The sequence below is a fragment of the Hydra vulgaris genome, chromosome 11 (assembly GCF_038396675.1).
Source record: "Hydra vulgaris chromosome 11, alternate assembly HydraT2T_AEP".
In the NCBI taxonomy this organism is placed as follows: domain Eukaryota; kingdom Metazoa; phylum Cnidaria; class Hydrozoa; order Anthoathecata; family Hydridae; genus Hydra; species Hydra vulgaris.
Genome location: NC_088930.1, coordinates 47,736,310 through 47,753,247, shown reverse-complemented (window position 1 = coordinate 47,753,247; position 16,938 = coordinate 47,736,310). Strand labels below are relative to the sequence as shown.

At 27.5% G+C, this 16,938-nt stretch overlaps 2 protein-coding genes and 2 long non-coding RNA genes across 4 annotated transcripts; 3 read left to right on the top strand and 1 right to left on the bottom strand.

Annotated features, from left to right (window-relative positions):
* Positions 1 to 1,976: 1,976 nt before the first annotated feature.
* Positions 1,977 to 4,144, bottom strand: LOC136087287 (uncharacterized). The gene is made up of 3 exons (XR_010641690.1): positions 3,918 to 4,144; positions 2,881 to 3,046; positions 1,977 to 2,158 (listed from the first exon to the last, which is right to left on the bottom strand). It is a non-coding gene; the product is annotated as an uncharacterized LOC136087287 (long non-coding RNA).
* A 3,832-nt stretch (positions 4,145 to 7,976) lies between these two features.
* LOC136087286 (uncharacterized) lies at positions 7,977 to 9,698 on the top strand. The gene is made up of 2 exons (XR_010641689.1): positions 7,977 to 8,135; positions 9,506 to 9,698. It is a non-coding gene; the product is annotated as an uncharacterized LOC136087286 (long non-coding RNA).
* Positions 9,699 to 13,978: 4,280 nt separating this feature from the next.
* On the top strand, positions 13,979 to 14,969 carry LOC136086716 (uncharacterized). The gene is made up of 5 exons (XM_065809027.1): positions 13,979 to 14,072; positions 14,146 to 14,202; positions 14,275 to 14,320; positions 14,533 to 14,707; positions 14,853 to 14,969. The coding sequence occupies exons 1-5, from the start codon at positions 14,012 to 14,014 to the stop codon at positions 14,955 to 14,957; spliced, it is 444 nt and encodes a 147-aa protein (XP_065665099.1). The 5' UTR covers positions 13,979 to 14,011; the 3' UTR covers positions 14,958 to 14,969.
* Positions 14,970 to 16,068: 1,099 nt separating this feature from the next.
* On the top strand, positions 16,069 to 16,797 carry LOC136087086 (uncharacterized). The gene has a single exon (XM_065809592.1). The coding sequence runs from the start codon at positions 16,069 to 16,071 to the stop codon at positions 16,795 to 16,797; it is 729 nt and encodes a 242-aa protein (XP_065665664.1).
* Positions 16,798 to 16,938: the final 141 nt, after the last annotated feature.

Sequence of the window (16,938 nt, the reverse complement as noted above, 5' to 3'; positions counted from 1 at the left end):
TTATTTGTAAAGACAATTGTATAATTAAAGATGATTGTTAAATTAATAAATTGAATCATTACATCAATAAAAAAAGTCTTTGCTTTAGCAACAGTTACTGAAAATTATTTAAAACTTAAAAGAGCTACTTAAGTTATTGACATTTTGCACTATTATCTAAGAGGCATATTATTAAGCAATAATAACTAACTTGTTTATTATTGTTATTAATATTTATTTCATTAAATTTATTTATCTGATAGTTGTTATTCAAAATTTGACAACTATAATGATTTAACATCAAGTTTGAACTAAAACATTCTAAAAAGTTCGAGTACTAAACGACTAAGGATGAAGTCAATGTTTTCAACAACTGGATTAATTCTGAATTTAAAAAGAAGTAATTTAAGTTCTTCAAACATGAGCATGTCTCTATTTGACAATATTAGCTTTATATCATTTCCAACTTGTTAAAAAAAGATAATTTTGTTCTAATTTAGAATTAAACTTTTTTTGTCAAAAACATTACATTTAGTTCGAGCAACTTGCTTAGCCAGAAACCAGCAACTTTGATGGTCAGCCAGTATCAGCTAGTTGACAAAGTCAACTAGCTGATACTGGCTGACCATCAAAGTTTTAGCCATCATTTATAACGGCTAGCCAGCAAGTTGCATGTTCTAAACATGGCTTTAACCTTTTGCAACATTCTATAATGCAGCTACTAAAAAACAAATGTAGACGATATTTAAAAAATCTCTCACTGGATAATTAAATTTTATATATCAGTTGCAAATCATTTTAGAGGAATCCAGGATCTAAAAAGATATTTTATAAACAATGCTGTAAAACTAATCTATACTATTTTGCAGAGTAAGCGAAATTTGTGGGGAAACTTTTTATCCAAGTATTTTTTGGTACTTTTTTCACATTTTAAGGCCTCATTTTTCGCATGATTTACTGCAGTAAGTAATCTCACAGCCAAATCAAAAATGTTGTCAACTATATGAGCATGAGTCATTCTTGAAAAGAAAAAAAGATTTAATGGCCTAGCAACTGTTTGTCACTTTGTAGACATCCAAAAAACAATCTTTTTTTCCCTAATTATTTCCGTTTTATGGTATATTGAAAAAAAAAAAATCAAATAAGGAAATCATTGATAAAAAAAAAATAATAATAATTTGAAAACGACAATCAGACAGTATTTCCGAAACGGGAAGGGAGATTTTTTTTTAAATTATGTAAATTAAAAAAAAAAAATAGTATAAAAATCAATTTTTGAATATTTATTTAATAGTACATATAAAACTGTTTTAAAAAAAATCTTGGTTCTGATCTAAAATTCTAGGACCGTAAACTCCTAGTTGGCGAGCATCACACTATTTATAACCCAGAGCATGGCATAGAGCATCAGACTATCTATAAGCCAGCCAAATATTAAAGACCTCGTGAGCGAGAAGCAACCCAGTCGGCAGATTTAGTTGTAAATGCGCATTAAAAACTCGTTTAAATACGCATCGTTGTGGTATGTATGTCAGCCATTTTCTTGTGTCGAACACGCATTAAAAATACGCATTAGATGCGTATAAAGACAGGTATACAACACGACGCCTACTGAGTATCAAACTCGGATTTGAAACTCTTGTAAACACGTATAAAACACGATAACCAGAGAATATTCAATACGATATTTTCCTGGTATTACATGCGCATTTAAAACTTTCCAGAATACGCATTATTTACGAATATATGTTAGCCATTTTATCATGTCGAACGCGCATTAAAAATAGACATCAGATGCGTATAATGACAGGTATACAATACGACGCCTACTGAGTATCAAACTCGGATTTAAACACGTATAAAACACGATAACCAGAGAATATTCAATACAATTTTATTAACTCATATGAATTCATAACATAATGATAATGACTAGCAGTAAGCAATCCGTAATACGGGTTATGAGTTATTAAATCATTAATAACAATAAAAACACATTAATAACTTGATATATTATATAAATATTAAATACAAATTTATCTATAAATATTTTAACTTTGACTCAGCAACGTCATTGCTTATAGGTAACGCCATAAGGACCGCATTAACATCAGTTCTTTTTAAAATCTGTCATAACACAAGTACCAGAAAAGGAAAGTCAAGGAAAGCCTGCAAATACCTAAAAAACGACACGAAAAATAAAATTACAATTTTTAATTACAAAAGTACTATTTGCATTTTATTGTTAGTAGAATTAGGATAATAATAACAGAAAATATATGAAATTTCAAAAAGGGCACAAATCCATTTACTAAAAATCAACAAAAATATGATTTTTATTAAAATAATGTCTAGGTTGCTAAAGAAATGAAACATCGAAGTAGATAAATAAAGAATGTATATAACTTATGTATTTTTTTATTTTTTATAAAAAAAGCATAAATCATACAGAAATTTTTAATTCAAACTTATAAACTAACTACTAAAAGTTTTGGACTTAAGTCCTTTTCGAAATGACAGGTTCATATATTCTGTCTACAGAATAATTAAAAAAGATTATAAAAAGGCTAGACAACACAATGTATACATTGTTACTATAGTATTAACTTAAATACTTGGACTAAAAAGATTTTATTTATTACAATATTTGAACAATCAAGGGACAATTATAGTTAAACAAGCAACTCGTAAAATATTTCTTATAAATGGTCATTATCATTTGTGGTATTAAGAAATACGTAAAAGCTCAGTAATTACATAAGTTTCATTAAATCTCCCTCTCATCTAAGAGAGAGAGGGAGAAAGTGTTTCCAAAGCAGCATGTTAACAAATGTAAAAAAGCACGGAATAAATAGTAGTAACTGGTTTTATTATGTTACCAGTAAACAAAATTATTTTTACCTTGATAAAAAGCTAATTTCCAGCATTTCTTAATTAAGCTCCAGCTTCTCTCTAACTGCTGACTAATGATTAATAGAGTATATTTCACATCATACTAAATTTACAAAATTTAAACCATGTTTCAACAGTTAGCTAATTAATCAAAAGATGACAAAGTGAAGACAAACTAAAAAAAAAAAATGAAAAAAAGAACATAATTATGATAGAAATTATAAAAAAAAAAAAATTTATTTAGATTTAAAAGTGTTAATATTTACTATAAATAGTTAAACTCATACTTTACTTTTTTCTGAAGTGTCTAAAGTAAAATCAAATTAACAGACATTAACACTGCTTGACACTGAATTCTGAAAATTTTTCATTTGACAGCTATTTTCAAGTTGCCTTATAGCATTTTACATTAATAACTTTGTTGAGCCTAATACTATCTATTTCAATTTCACTGTTATCATTAAACATATTACCAGTAATCTTACTATTGTTACAATTGAATAAATGAACGTAAAAGAATCTTACAAATTGTGATCTTTTCTAATCAAAGACTTTATTTAAACTTAAGATTTATTGAAATCCATATCTTTTTATATGTTTATATACATAAGTCGTTTATCAAAAATATTAAATAATATTTATTTACATCAATTATTTTTAATTTAACAAAGAATCTACAATGCACAAATTATTTTTACCTTAATGAACAAAAATAATAAATGCACAATATTGTATAAAAAATTGAAGCAATGTCAGTCAGTATATTTTACTCTAAAGTAATTATATATATATATATATATATATATATATATATATATATATATATATATATATATATATATATATATATATATATATATATATATATATATATATATATATATATATATATATAATGAGATATAGGCAGATTTAAGTTTATAAACTTTCGTGTCAACAAATTACAGTCAGTTTTCCATGTTAAATACACAAAATATATATCTAATATAATATATATCAAATATAAAATAAATCCAATATAAAATAAAACAAAATAGTAAACTTACTCAAACCAGTACACCGTGTGAAGTAACTAAAAAACACTTCAGTTCTTTTCAATCACTCTAAAAAATAACTTTCAGCTCTTTCCAATAGCACTAAAAAATAAAACAAAACTTGCTTAGCTGAGTTGCCTAGTTTATAAGAATCTGAAAACAGATAAGTAAAAAACCAAGAACAAACAAACATTTATTTGTTAGAACTACTATATTTAAACAAATTAAATTAAACAAAGAATAACATCAATTCTCCTTAAAAGCTAAAAAAAATTTTCAGCTCAAATTTGCTTGCAAACCTTGCTTGTAAAACTATGTTAATAAGAAACACATTTAGAAAAGCCTAGAAAAAATTCATAAAAATATATAAACACCTCATATAATATTTATAATAGATACATATATACATTTAGATACATTTACAATAGATACATTTTATACTATTTTAATGACACATTTATAAAACAATTACATAACACATATTACCACAAACATATATTTATCAAAAACTTTTTAACTTTGAACATAATATAAACATATATGCAAACTATAAACATATATAACTTGAATTGCGCGAACAAAAAATTTCATGAAAAAATCTAAAAAGATTTATATATAAAAACATATATCTCGTAATAAAATATCAAATTATAATTATATTTAATTTAAATCAAATAGTTATTGAATAAAGAGCAAAAAACAGATAGAAGAACTGCAATCCTTATAACAAAATTTAACGTTTAGCAACAATAAAATGTCAGTGATGGCTCGAAATTTTAATTTATTTTTCTAAATTTTTTAAAACAGTACAAAAAAAAAGGTAATAGCATAACAGTTATGTTAATAAAATAATAATCAACATGATAAAATAAGCAAGGTATGAAATGATAGGACTTATAATATATTTGAATTATATTAATTTAGGTCTTCATAAAACTAAATAAATTTAAAAGTAGTAATAAATATTTTTATGATAAAGTTTTAGTAACTTTTTTAGTACAAAAATGTACTAAAACTGTATTGGAGATATACGATACTGCTTTAGCAGAACGATATTTCTTAATACAACTTTTCATGTATTCCTGACTATTCCTTTTCATTCCAGACAAACTTTTTACTAAATTTCTTAAGAGAAAACTATTTAATTTAAACTTTGCTTTCACAATTTCAGTTTAAGCATGCGCTTTAACCCTTTCGCGACTGACTTAAAAACAGCTATATGACTGCGCGTAAAATAACGATCTAGGATCATGATCAATTAAGGTGGTACACCAGGAAGAAAAATGACAAAAAAAAAATTTTTTTGATTTTTTTTTTTTTTAATTTTATGAAAGATTGACCCTTTAAGTTGACTTTTAAAAAAAACTTTCGACATACTTGTTTAAATATATAGCTTAACTTTGACCTACTTGAGCCCCACTATCATATAAAACTCCCTAGCAACCTCATAGCAACAAGTTTTTAACTTGTTTTGGAAGTGATTTTGGACTTGTTTTTTCAATAGCAATTTTGAGATGAAAGCATAAAGTCATCAAGGAAGAATTGCTCTTGTTTTCCCGGTCTAAACTGCATTAATAGAAGTCACAAGCCTTGTTAAACAGAGCACAAACATTCTTGTTGCTTATTTGATTTTTTTTTGTTAAGATGTCAAGTAAAAAAAATTTATTTAGAAAAGTTAAAAGAAAATGGAATGGATGTCATCCTAATAAAAATTATTCTACTGTTCAGCCTTTAATATCTCCATCTTCATTAGTTGTTCCAACTAGTAGAGTGCTAAGAAATTAGTTACTGACAATAGTATTGAAAGTTTTGATGATAAACAAATTGATAACTATTTCGTTTTGATTAATTTTACCATATTAAAAAGTTTGATTTCAAAAACAGTTTGTCAGTGCTGTTATTCTCCTCTTTTAATTGAAGATAAATTAAGTCACAGAATGGGTTTTTCTCATTTACTCAATATGAACTGCTCAGCTTGTGGCTGGTCTACGTGTACTTACACTTCACTAAGAGTTTTATCAAAAAAGAAACCAGAAAAAAGTAAAAAAAAAACTTTTGAAGTAAATATGCGTGCAGTTATTGGTTTTCGAGAAATTGGTTGTGGATTTAGTTCTATGAAATCGTTTTCTCGATGCATGAACTTAAATTGTTTGACACTGAATGGGTTTCAAATAGTTAGCCAAGATGTTATGACAGCTTACAAAAAAGTTGCAAATAATAGTATGAAAAAAGCTGCTACTGAGCTTCAAAATGGTGATGATACCAATGAACCATCAAAAATACGTGTATCGATTGATGGTTCTTGGCAAAAACGTGGGCACATGTCATTGAATGGAGTAGTTACTGCATTATCTGGTGGTAAGTGTATTGATGTAGAAGTTCTCTCAAAACACTGCAAAGGTTGTGAAATTTGGGAAAAGAGAAAACATTCACCAAAGTTTGATTCTTGGAAAGTAGGACATGATTGTTCCATTAATCATCATAAATCTTCTGGAGCAATGGAATCTATTGGTGCAGTGAATATTTTTAAGCGATCTGTTCAAAAGAATAATTTGATTTATACGGAATATCTCGGTGATGGAGATACATCATCTTTTAACGATGTTTTATCTGCTGATCCTTATCATGAGTTTAAAGTGATACCAGAAAAACTGGAATGTTTGGTCACGTCCAAAAAAGGTTGGGTACACAATTTGGTTAAAAAATACAAAGGAACAAAAACACCTATTTCTGGTAAAGGAAAGTTGACAGAAAAACTTATAAATTCAATGCAAAATTTTTATGGTATGGCTATTAGAGCCAATAAAGGAGATTTATACCAAATGAAAAAAGCAGTTTATGCTATACTCTTTCATTTTACTAGCTTTCCTGATAATGATTATCGACACCAATTTTGCCCTAGAACAACAACTAAAACATGGTGTAAGTACTGGAATAGTAGCAAGAAAAATATAACTTCATCTATGTCAATTCCACCATGGATAAAGACTTTAATTCTTCCTATTATCCAAGACCTACAAGCTGATGAGTTACTCAAAAAATGCCTGCATGGTGAAACTCAGAATGGTAATGAAGCATTAAACTCTTTGATATGGTCTCGTGTACCCAAAAACAACTTTGTAGGTAAAAATGTTCTTGAAATGAGTGTTCATTCAGCAGTGATCCATTACAATGATGGTGCAAATGGTGTCTTAAATGTACTAAAGCATTATGGTTTAATCGGTTCAGTAACTTGTAAAAAATCAATTTTAGCAAATATTGCTCGTGTTAAACAAATGAATTTAAAATCGAATAATGAAGGAAAAAGTAGGAGAAAATCTTTAAGATCAAATAAAATGGTTTCCCGTGATGCTGAACAGGATAAGAAAAAAGAATTTTATGTAGCTGGTGGTTTTTAGTAGTTTTAACACTTCAAAATGATCTATTCTTTTTTATTTCTTGTTTTTTTTGCATAAATGTTTTTTTAGGGTTTTTTAAAATTCAAAACATGATAACTTAAGTACAGTTTATGTTTATGAGCTGAAATTTTCAGGAAATGTTTATTTAATATTGATGCTCCGGTTGACCCATGGGTTTTTCTTGGATTTGGTTAGATAAAAAGTTATTGCTATAAATCTATAGAGGAAGTCAAAAATTTTCAATTTTGTTAGTAAATTCGTGATAAAAAGAGTAATTTTCAAAAAATTTAAAAATGCATTTTTTCCCTGGTGTACCACCTTAAAAGAGTATAAAATAAAAATTACTAGTCAGAATTTTAAAAATAAGACCTTGTTTTTTTTGTCAAAGAATTGGCTTTCAGGAAATTAAAAAACTAAAAAAAAAAATTTATTATCTCAGTAACGTGATCAAAATATATCATGTTGAAATTAACAAAAATATATAGTTTCTCTATGTAACCTTTAACAAATAAAGAAGAAATACATAAACATACCCTTTTCTAATTTAAATAAATGATACATTTATTTTGGTGATCAAACAAAAAAAATCTTCACCACTATCACTGAAAAAAATATCAAGGATCTGTAATAAAATATCACATCCGCCTAAAATATCACATCCCCCATAGAAAATCCGAAATCGAGAATGCGTTTTCAAGTTATTGCACTTAGAAGTGTATCTAGTACGTCCGAAATATTTATGTACAAAAACAATAAAATTAAAAACGCAACGATCAAGATTTATAAAATGGTTTGTAAATAAATATACTATAAATGAAGTCAGCATTAAATGGTAATATATTTAAAATTCATACTTATGAAATTTTGATCTTAAAATATTGCCTGACAATGATTATATAGATTACACATGGGGGATGTGATATTTTAGATACTAAATACTAATACTTTTCATTATTTTAAATGTTACATAGGGGGATGTAATATTCTAGAAGCCTGGATAAGGGGATGTGATATTTTACATAGGAATTTCAGCTTCTTATTGTGATATATATACAGATTACACATGGGGGATGTGATATTTTAGATACCAAATACTATACTTTTCATTATTTTAAATGTTACATAGGGAGATGAAATATTCTAGAAGCATAGATAAGGGGGATGTGATATTTTACGTAGGAATTTCAGCTTCTTATTGTGATATATATACAGATTACACATGGGGGATGTGATATTTTAGATACCAAATACTAATACTTTTCATTATTTTAAATGTTACATAGGGGGATGTAATATTTTAGAAGCCTGCACAAGGGGGATGTGATATTTTACGTAGGAATTTCAGCTACTTATTGTGATATGTATACAGATCACACATGGGGGATGTGATAGTTTAGATACCAAATACTAATACTTTGCAGTATTTAAAATGTTACATAGGGAGATGAAATATTCTAGAAGCATAGATAAGGGGGATATGATATTTTACGTAGGAATTTCAGCTTCTTATTGTGATATATATACAGATTACACATTGGGGATGTGATATTTTTGATACCAAATGCTAATACTTTTCATTATTTTAAATGTTACATAGGGGGATGTAATATTTTAGAAGCCTGAATAATGGGGATGTGATATTTTATGTAGGAATTTCAGCATCTTATTGTGATATGTATATAAATTATACACGAGGGGTGTGATATTTTAGATATTAAATACTAATACTTTGCAGTATTGTAAATGTTACGTAGGGGGATGTAATATTCTAGAAGCCTGGATAAGGGGGAGGTGATATTTTACATAGGAATTTCAGCTTCGTATTGTGATATATATATAAAAATTATACATTGGGGATGTGATATTTTAGATACCAAATACTAATACTTTGCAGTATTTAAAATATTACATTGGGAGATAAAATATTCTAGAATCATAGATAAGGGGGATGTAATATTTTACGTAGGAATTTCAGCTTCTTATTGTGATAATTAGTCAACACATATACTGAAATAGTGGTAGCTCTTTTTTATTTCTTTCAGCTTTGTTGGAGCTTGTTTGGATAAAAATATATGAGATATATATGTATAAAATTTATGTTTATTTACAAAGCTAATAATAATTTTACATTTTTTTGTATTCTTTATTTTCATTATTTTTTTTAGCTTTTTAATGTTTAATTTAATCTTCTATTTAATTTAGATGCGATTGAGCTAACAATTAAAAAATGCAAAATTGTTCAACCAAGACTTTGAAAAGGGTTTTTAAAATGCATAAGGCTTTGAACGAGTTAATGAGTTCTAAAGATTCAAAAAGAACACAACGAACACATTTTTATGCTTGTATTTTTATGTGTTAGTGCATAAACATTTAAGGAAAAGAAATAATTACTGTTTGTCATTGTTGTTTGTTTTTTTTGTATATTTTTAATTTTAAGGAGAGAGGGCTAGAAAATATTTGGAATCTTTTATTAAATAAAAGAAGCTTCTTTATTATCCCAATAAAGTAACAATTTTAAAGTATGATTAAATTAACGTTTTTTTGTGGGTGGTATGAGAGAAGGTTCCACTGATTCTTGAATCAATTTTGAATCTTCCCAAGTCCAGTTTAGAAATCGATTTATATATATATTTATAGTGATAAATGTAAAATCATTGTGAATTTTTTTATTAAGAAACATCAAATATCAATGTGTAATGATAAAGAATACTGTACCAATACTGTATGTACATTGTAGTATATTTATAGTACTGTATAATATTATGGAAAAGACGAACATAAAAAATTTGGGAATTGCGATTATTTACTGTTAACTAATTTGAAATCAAAACAGCATGCTGATTATTGTTGTTTTAAGCCCACTGCGACATCGAAATGCTTTCGCGAATATTTTGAGCAATAATAAAAAATTTATATTCGTACACACTTAGAATATTTGGTTTCTTTATTTACTTAATGATACAAATGCTTTAAACCGTGTCCCACATTGTACGACGAGGATTTCAACAACAATTAAAAATCGTGCTTATAATGACAGCCAGATAGCGAGGAATTTGACAAGTTTAAAATAAGGATGAAAGCGTGGTGGTTTAATTAAAAGGATTAAGTTAGATAAAAAAATTGACTATATCGATTGGCATATGAAAGACTTTTTAATTTCAATTCAACGAGTCGAGTACAAACGCGTAGCCGTGGTAACAAAATTCCGAACATAAATTGCCGGTAATTATAATATTTGTCAAACAGTTCGACTTGAGCAGATCAGGAAAGGAATGAGTTTAAGCAAAGTGAAGTGAAATTCTATTAGTAAATATTTATTATTTGAGGTTAAAAGTTGAGCGCACAAATTTTTGTTTTGAATGTACCTTCGTCTGACGTGTCAGAAACCCAGAGCTATTCAAATTTTATTACGCATAATACTGGTCTCAAAACATCTTTAAAAAACATTTAAAATATTTAAATAATATTCTTGTTACTTTTTTATTCAAAAGTTTCTATTCTACTTATTAAATATTTTCACTTTTCTTCAACTTAATTTAATCTAAGTTGTTTAATTTTCTACGTGTAATCTTAATATTAAGTAGGCATTGAAATTTATCCCCCTTCTACTACTTGCCTTACCGAGTCACACTTTACCTACCAGGGCTAGTCCTACAGGTTAGTCAACTAAAAGCCTCTTCAGACCACAACATAAGTCACTATCTTTCGGCAAAGCCGTCAGCAACCTTTGCATGTGGAAATAGACGTTTTTAGAGGTGAAAAACATAAGTATTAGAAAATAGAAATATAAGCGTTACAAAGATAGGCATACATTTTAAAAGACAAAACTAAAAGAAAACAATAAATTTCTCTACAAAATAAATGATATTAAATGTTGTGTTTTTTCCTTACGAAAGACATAATTTAGTATAATAAAAGTCAAACGTGTACAGCACATTTATCGTATATTGTATATGTAGCCTAAATGCTTTCCGTATGAGCCATTAAGACATACTTATTGATTTTATTACGATTATGTATGTATATAAATAGTCTCTAATTCGAAATATGTAAACAGGTTTGATGTACTCATTACAATTTTGAAAAACTCAAAAGTTAAAAATGGAAAAAAACGAACATTACTTTAAAAATATTTTAGCATATTTAAGAGAGAGCACTTATCCAGCGGGTTTTCGAAAAGATGAAAAACGAAGTTTGAGAAATGCGTCAAAAAGTTATTGTGTGCTAGGTACTGGTAATAAAAAACAAAACTCAAATTCAAATATTTCATTGAAATAAATGAAATTGAAAGTATACTTGTTCAATATTTACTACCCTTAGATAACAAGTTGAAGCGTAGAGTAAAGATATGTGGAAACTTATATTATGCGGATATTGTTGTGGATACGGAAGAGCAAAAAAAAATTTTTGCTGCGGAACATGATAGTCCTTTAGGGGGTCATGGTGGCACAAACAAAACAATAATGAAAATAATGGAAAAACATTATTGGCCCAATATTACGGGAGATATTAAAAAATAAATAAAGTATTTTGCTTTTAAATTTATTTAATTGCATTATTTTTATTTTATTATCATAGTAGAGTTGTAAAACCACTACCATCGGTCTTGGGAAAATAAGATAAAAGGTTAAAAAAAGAATAAAAAAATAACTCTTTTAATAGATAAAACAATGCATTCGATGTCAAACATCGGGTCAACTGCTTTCCGCATCCGAACCTTTACATTCCATAAAGGTAACTTAATAAAGTGTTTTTAAATATCTTTCTAGAATTCGGAATCTTTAATTTAGTATATTATACGAATGTATAACGTATTATGTTTACTTTCTTATGTTGCATTATGTTGAAATTTTGTGTTTAGACCACAAGAGTATGGGAAATTATTGGTTTAGACTTCGCCGGACCATTTACTAAAACATCAATGGGTAACAGATACTTCATGAGTTGTACCGATTTATTTTCTAAATGGCCTATTGCTTACGCATTACCAAATAAGGAAGCAATAACGGTAGCAAGAGCGATTATAAATTTAGTTTCAACCTTTGGTTTTCCATCCGTCATACTTACTAATGGAACTGAGTTTTGCAATGAGGTAATTTTTAATTTTTTTATATAATGCAGACCCGTAAAAACAACATTAGGTCGAATCCTTTAAAGATGAATTAGAATAAAACCTTTTGATTTTGTATAATACAGCATTTAAAATAGCAAGTAAATAAAAATAAAAATAATTCATTTTTTTCCGTTATTTAATTAGTTAAACGATGAGGTATATAAGATCTTGGGTATCGAACGACGAAGAACTGCTGTTTATCACCCTCAAACAAATGGACAAGATGAAAATACAAATAAAAATGTAAAAAGGTGTGCATTATTTTATTATTGTTTAAGTTCAAAATAAAATAATGATAATAACATCATTATTTTGAAATTACGTTAATTAGAAAAATCAGAAAACTTGTCGACGAAAACCAGTCAAACCGGGATGAGTTTCTAGATATAGTTTTATATCCATTACGAATTGAAAGACAAACGTCTACAAAAGTGTCACCTTTTGAGTTGATGTTTGGTGGTCGTTCACCTGTTTGCAGAAGTGAGTTCAAAGAAGTAAGTATATTTGGATATCATTTTAAACAATTATATTTACTTTACACTCATAATTTAGTATACCAATACCAGTATGCATTGTTATTTAGGAGGTCGGTATTTTCCCCGCAAATGAAGATGAAGTTAAAGCTGAAATCGAAAAAAATAAAATTCATATTGAAAACTTAACCAATTTGGTCACTAAAGTAATCACTTATACCACTTAACTTTAATTTAATTTTTAATATACCATCTTTTTTTTTTTTTTTTTTATAATTACAATAGTTATAAATTTTAGAACATTACAGAAGCTCAAAAGAAACAAAAAAAATATTACGATAAAAGAGTTTCAAAAAATATCAAATCTATGGAAGAATGAATTAAAATTGGGGACAAAGTTTTGTTACTTGATATTAGAGGGAGGAGAAGCAAAGGCGCAGCTTTCAAGCCACGGTTTAAAGGACCTTATGAAGTAAGCGATATTACAAAATGTGGAAATTTCAAACTGAGTAGTAATAAAGTTATTATAAAAGGAACCCACAAAAGAGCCCATGTTAAGAAATTTCTCGAAGGCATTTGTGATAAAGGTATGCGCACAACTTATATACAAGCTTTCCAATAACTACTTTTTTTAACTTTTAAAAAGAAAGCTAAAGAGTTTCATGAATATTATTGCTAGACAACCAATATTTTCTAATTTGAAAGACTTTTGTACCCTCTACTTTAGAAACAATTACAACAAAAAATGAAATAGAAATCGAAAAAAAACATTCATTGGTGGAAAGCATAGAGGGTAAATAGTAACAACAGATTTTCTTTTTATGTTTCAACTTTTGGTCTGCTTAAGCATTTTTTTTCCATATTTTATTTTTTGTTCAATTTTCTAGAAGCAAATAAGGCAGAGCAGATAATTAAAAGCTTTGTAGTTAAAGATAGTGAAGGTATGTCTTAAAAAATCTCCTTTGCATTTATATTTGTTACCTTTTTATTTTAATTTCTATCCAATTTTTTAGAGGCAAATAAGGCAGAGGAGACAATAAAAAGCTTTCTAGTTGAAGATAGTAAAGGTATGTAATAAAAAACTACCTTTTTATTTATAAGTGTTAACGTTTTATTTAATGTATGGTTTGTTTTGTAAAGGAGGCAGATTCAATAAAAAACTTCGCAGTTAAAGACAGTGAAGGTATGTATTAAATAATTACAGTTTCATTTATATTTGTTAGCCTATCATTTTATATTTATGTTCAATTTTATAGACGAGACAAATAAGGCAGAGGAGACAATAAAAAGCTCTGTAGTTGAAGATAGTGAAGGTATGTATTAAAAAATTTTCTTCAAATACCTTCATGTTGGCTTTTTATTTTAATTTATGTGCAATTTTCTAGAGACATTATATACAAAAAAAAGCTGCATAGTTGAAGATAGTGAAAGGTATATATTATTCAGTGGCGCACTAGTAAACTGAAGATTTCTATGTAAACTTACTTAAATAAAATTAATTTTAAACATCCCTACCCGGTGAAAAAATAGAAGGTCTACAAATTTATAACATTATGTTATCTTTCTGTAAATGTAATACTGTCGTTATTTTATTTGATGAATGTATGCTTGAATAATTAATTATTATTACATTTTATCAATAGGTCAATAATACAATATCTCCGTATTGTAAACCCTGTAAAAGCAATTATGGGTATATATCCAGATTTAGGTGGCTGCAAGATATATGATTATTCATTACAAGACACTTTAAACGAATGTCTCAGTGACGAAGTTGTTTATATTTATCTAAAACTACTAGTAAACAGTAAAAAAAAAGTATGATTAATGAATATACTTCAAAATTGAATTTTTGTACAAAACAAACAGTATTAATAATTTATCTTTATTTAAATTTAAAAAAATTTTAATTTAAATATAAAACAATAAATTGAATGTCATTCCATTTATTAATGCTGTGAAGAATCGAATCGAAGTATTGTCACCAGCTGGGTTGCTCTCACTGGACGAGTTGCCAATTAATACTGATTTAATACAAAGACGGCATGAGGTATTCACAAACTTTTAGCTAAAAAATAATGCAAATAATTAATGATAGTTATTAATTTAATTTTATATATATATATATATATATATATATATATTTATATATATATATATATATTTATATTTTTGAATATAAAGCATAAAAAACAGCTGCGTACAAACTAAATTTATTCTTCGTAATATTTCGATCTGCTTTTGCACAGATCGTCATCAGACGTAAAATATAATACAAAAAACCGTTACAAATATTACTTAAAAACGTCAAAGAAGACATTAAAAAGAAGCCATAAATGATTACATAATAACGTAAATATAAAACTAGCAAATATTATTTGACTCCTTTTTTTGGATAATTTTTTGAAACAGAGGTCTCCAACTGTTTGTAGAAATTTTAATGCCATTGTCACGGTTCAGAAGTATTGGAGCATTTTTGATTTCTTGGTATGTTGAGGCGTAATTAATTTCAAGTGATTCTCTAACTTTGCGTTGATCGTACTCTGATTTTATTGCTAGAGTTTTCGGATTTGACCAATCAAACATGCCATTACATTCTCGACCATGTTCGGTTGCACCAGATGCATCCCATTTACCTTTTAAATAGTTTTTTTGATGTTCAATGCATCTCGTTAAAATCTTCTTTTTTGTTTCGCCTATGTATATACTGCCACAAGAGCATGTGAGTTTGTAGACACCGGGATTGCTATTTGGAATTAACTTAGACTTGTTGTTGCGTAAGATGTTTTTTAACGTAGGTGGTGTAGTAAATATTATTCTGACGTTGTAAGGTTTAAGTTCTTTTCTTAGTTTTGGACCTATTCTTGGGAGCCATGGAAGTTTAACTGTATATTGAGGTTGGTCAATTTTCGCCAAAGACTTACAGAAGGTATGTAGATGACAGTCATGCAAGATTCGACTCAATACAAAATCATGATAAGTTTCTGGAGTTGTTAAATGAACAAGATCCAGCAATAAAATATACTTCAGAAAAAGAAAACAATAAAAAGGAATTAAACTTCTTGGATATAACTGTAACCAATACTAATAACTCATACTATAACTTCAAAATCCATAGAAAGTCGGCTATCACTAATATACAAATAAAACCTACATCAAACGTTAATCCAAAAATAGTTATGGGTGTTTTTAAAGGTTTTTTATCTCGTGCCGTTAAAATTTGTTCCAAAAAATATCTTGATGATGAAATACAGTTTTTAATAAATATGTTTGCAGAAAATGGACACGATAGATTAAAGCTTGAAACAACTGCTAAGAACTATATTCAGAAAAGAATCAACCTTTCTAAAATAAATTATAATAAAACAGAAACATTTAAATATACAGTTAAACTTCCATGGCTCTCAAGAATAGGTCCAAAACTAAGAAAAGAACTTAAACCTTACAACGTCAGAATAATATTTACTACACCACCTACGTTAAAAAACATCTTATGCAACAACAAGTCTAAGTTAATTCCAAATAGCAATCCCGGTGTCTACAAACTCACATGCTCTTGTGGCAGTATATACATAGGCGAAACAAAAAAGAAGATTTTAACGAGATGCATTGAACATCAAAAAAACTATTTAAAAGGTAAATGGGATGCATCTGGTGCAACCGAACATGGTCGAGAATGTAATGGCATGTTTGATTGGTCAAATCCGAAAACTCTAGCAATAAAATCAGAGTACGATCAACGCAAAGTTAGAGAATCACTTGAAATTAATTACGCCTCAACATACCAAAAAATCAAAAATGCTCCAATACTTCTGAACCGTGACAATGGCATTAAAATTTCTACAAACAGTTGGAGACCTCTGTTTCAAAAAATTATCCAAAAAAAGGAGTCAAATAATATTTGCTAGTTTTATATTTACGTTATTATGTAATCATTTATGGCTTCTTTTTAATGTCTTCTTTGACGTTTTTAAGTAATATTTGTAACGGTTTTTTGTATTATATTTTACGTCTGATGACGATCTGTGCAAAAGCAGATCGAAATATTA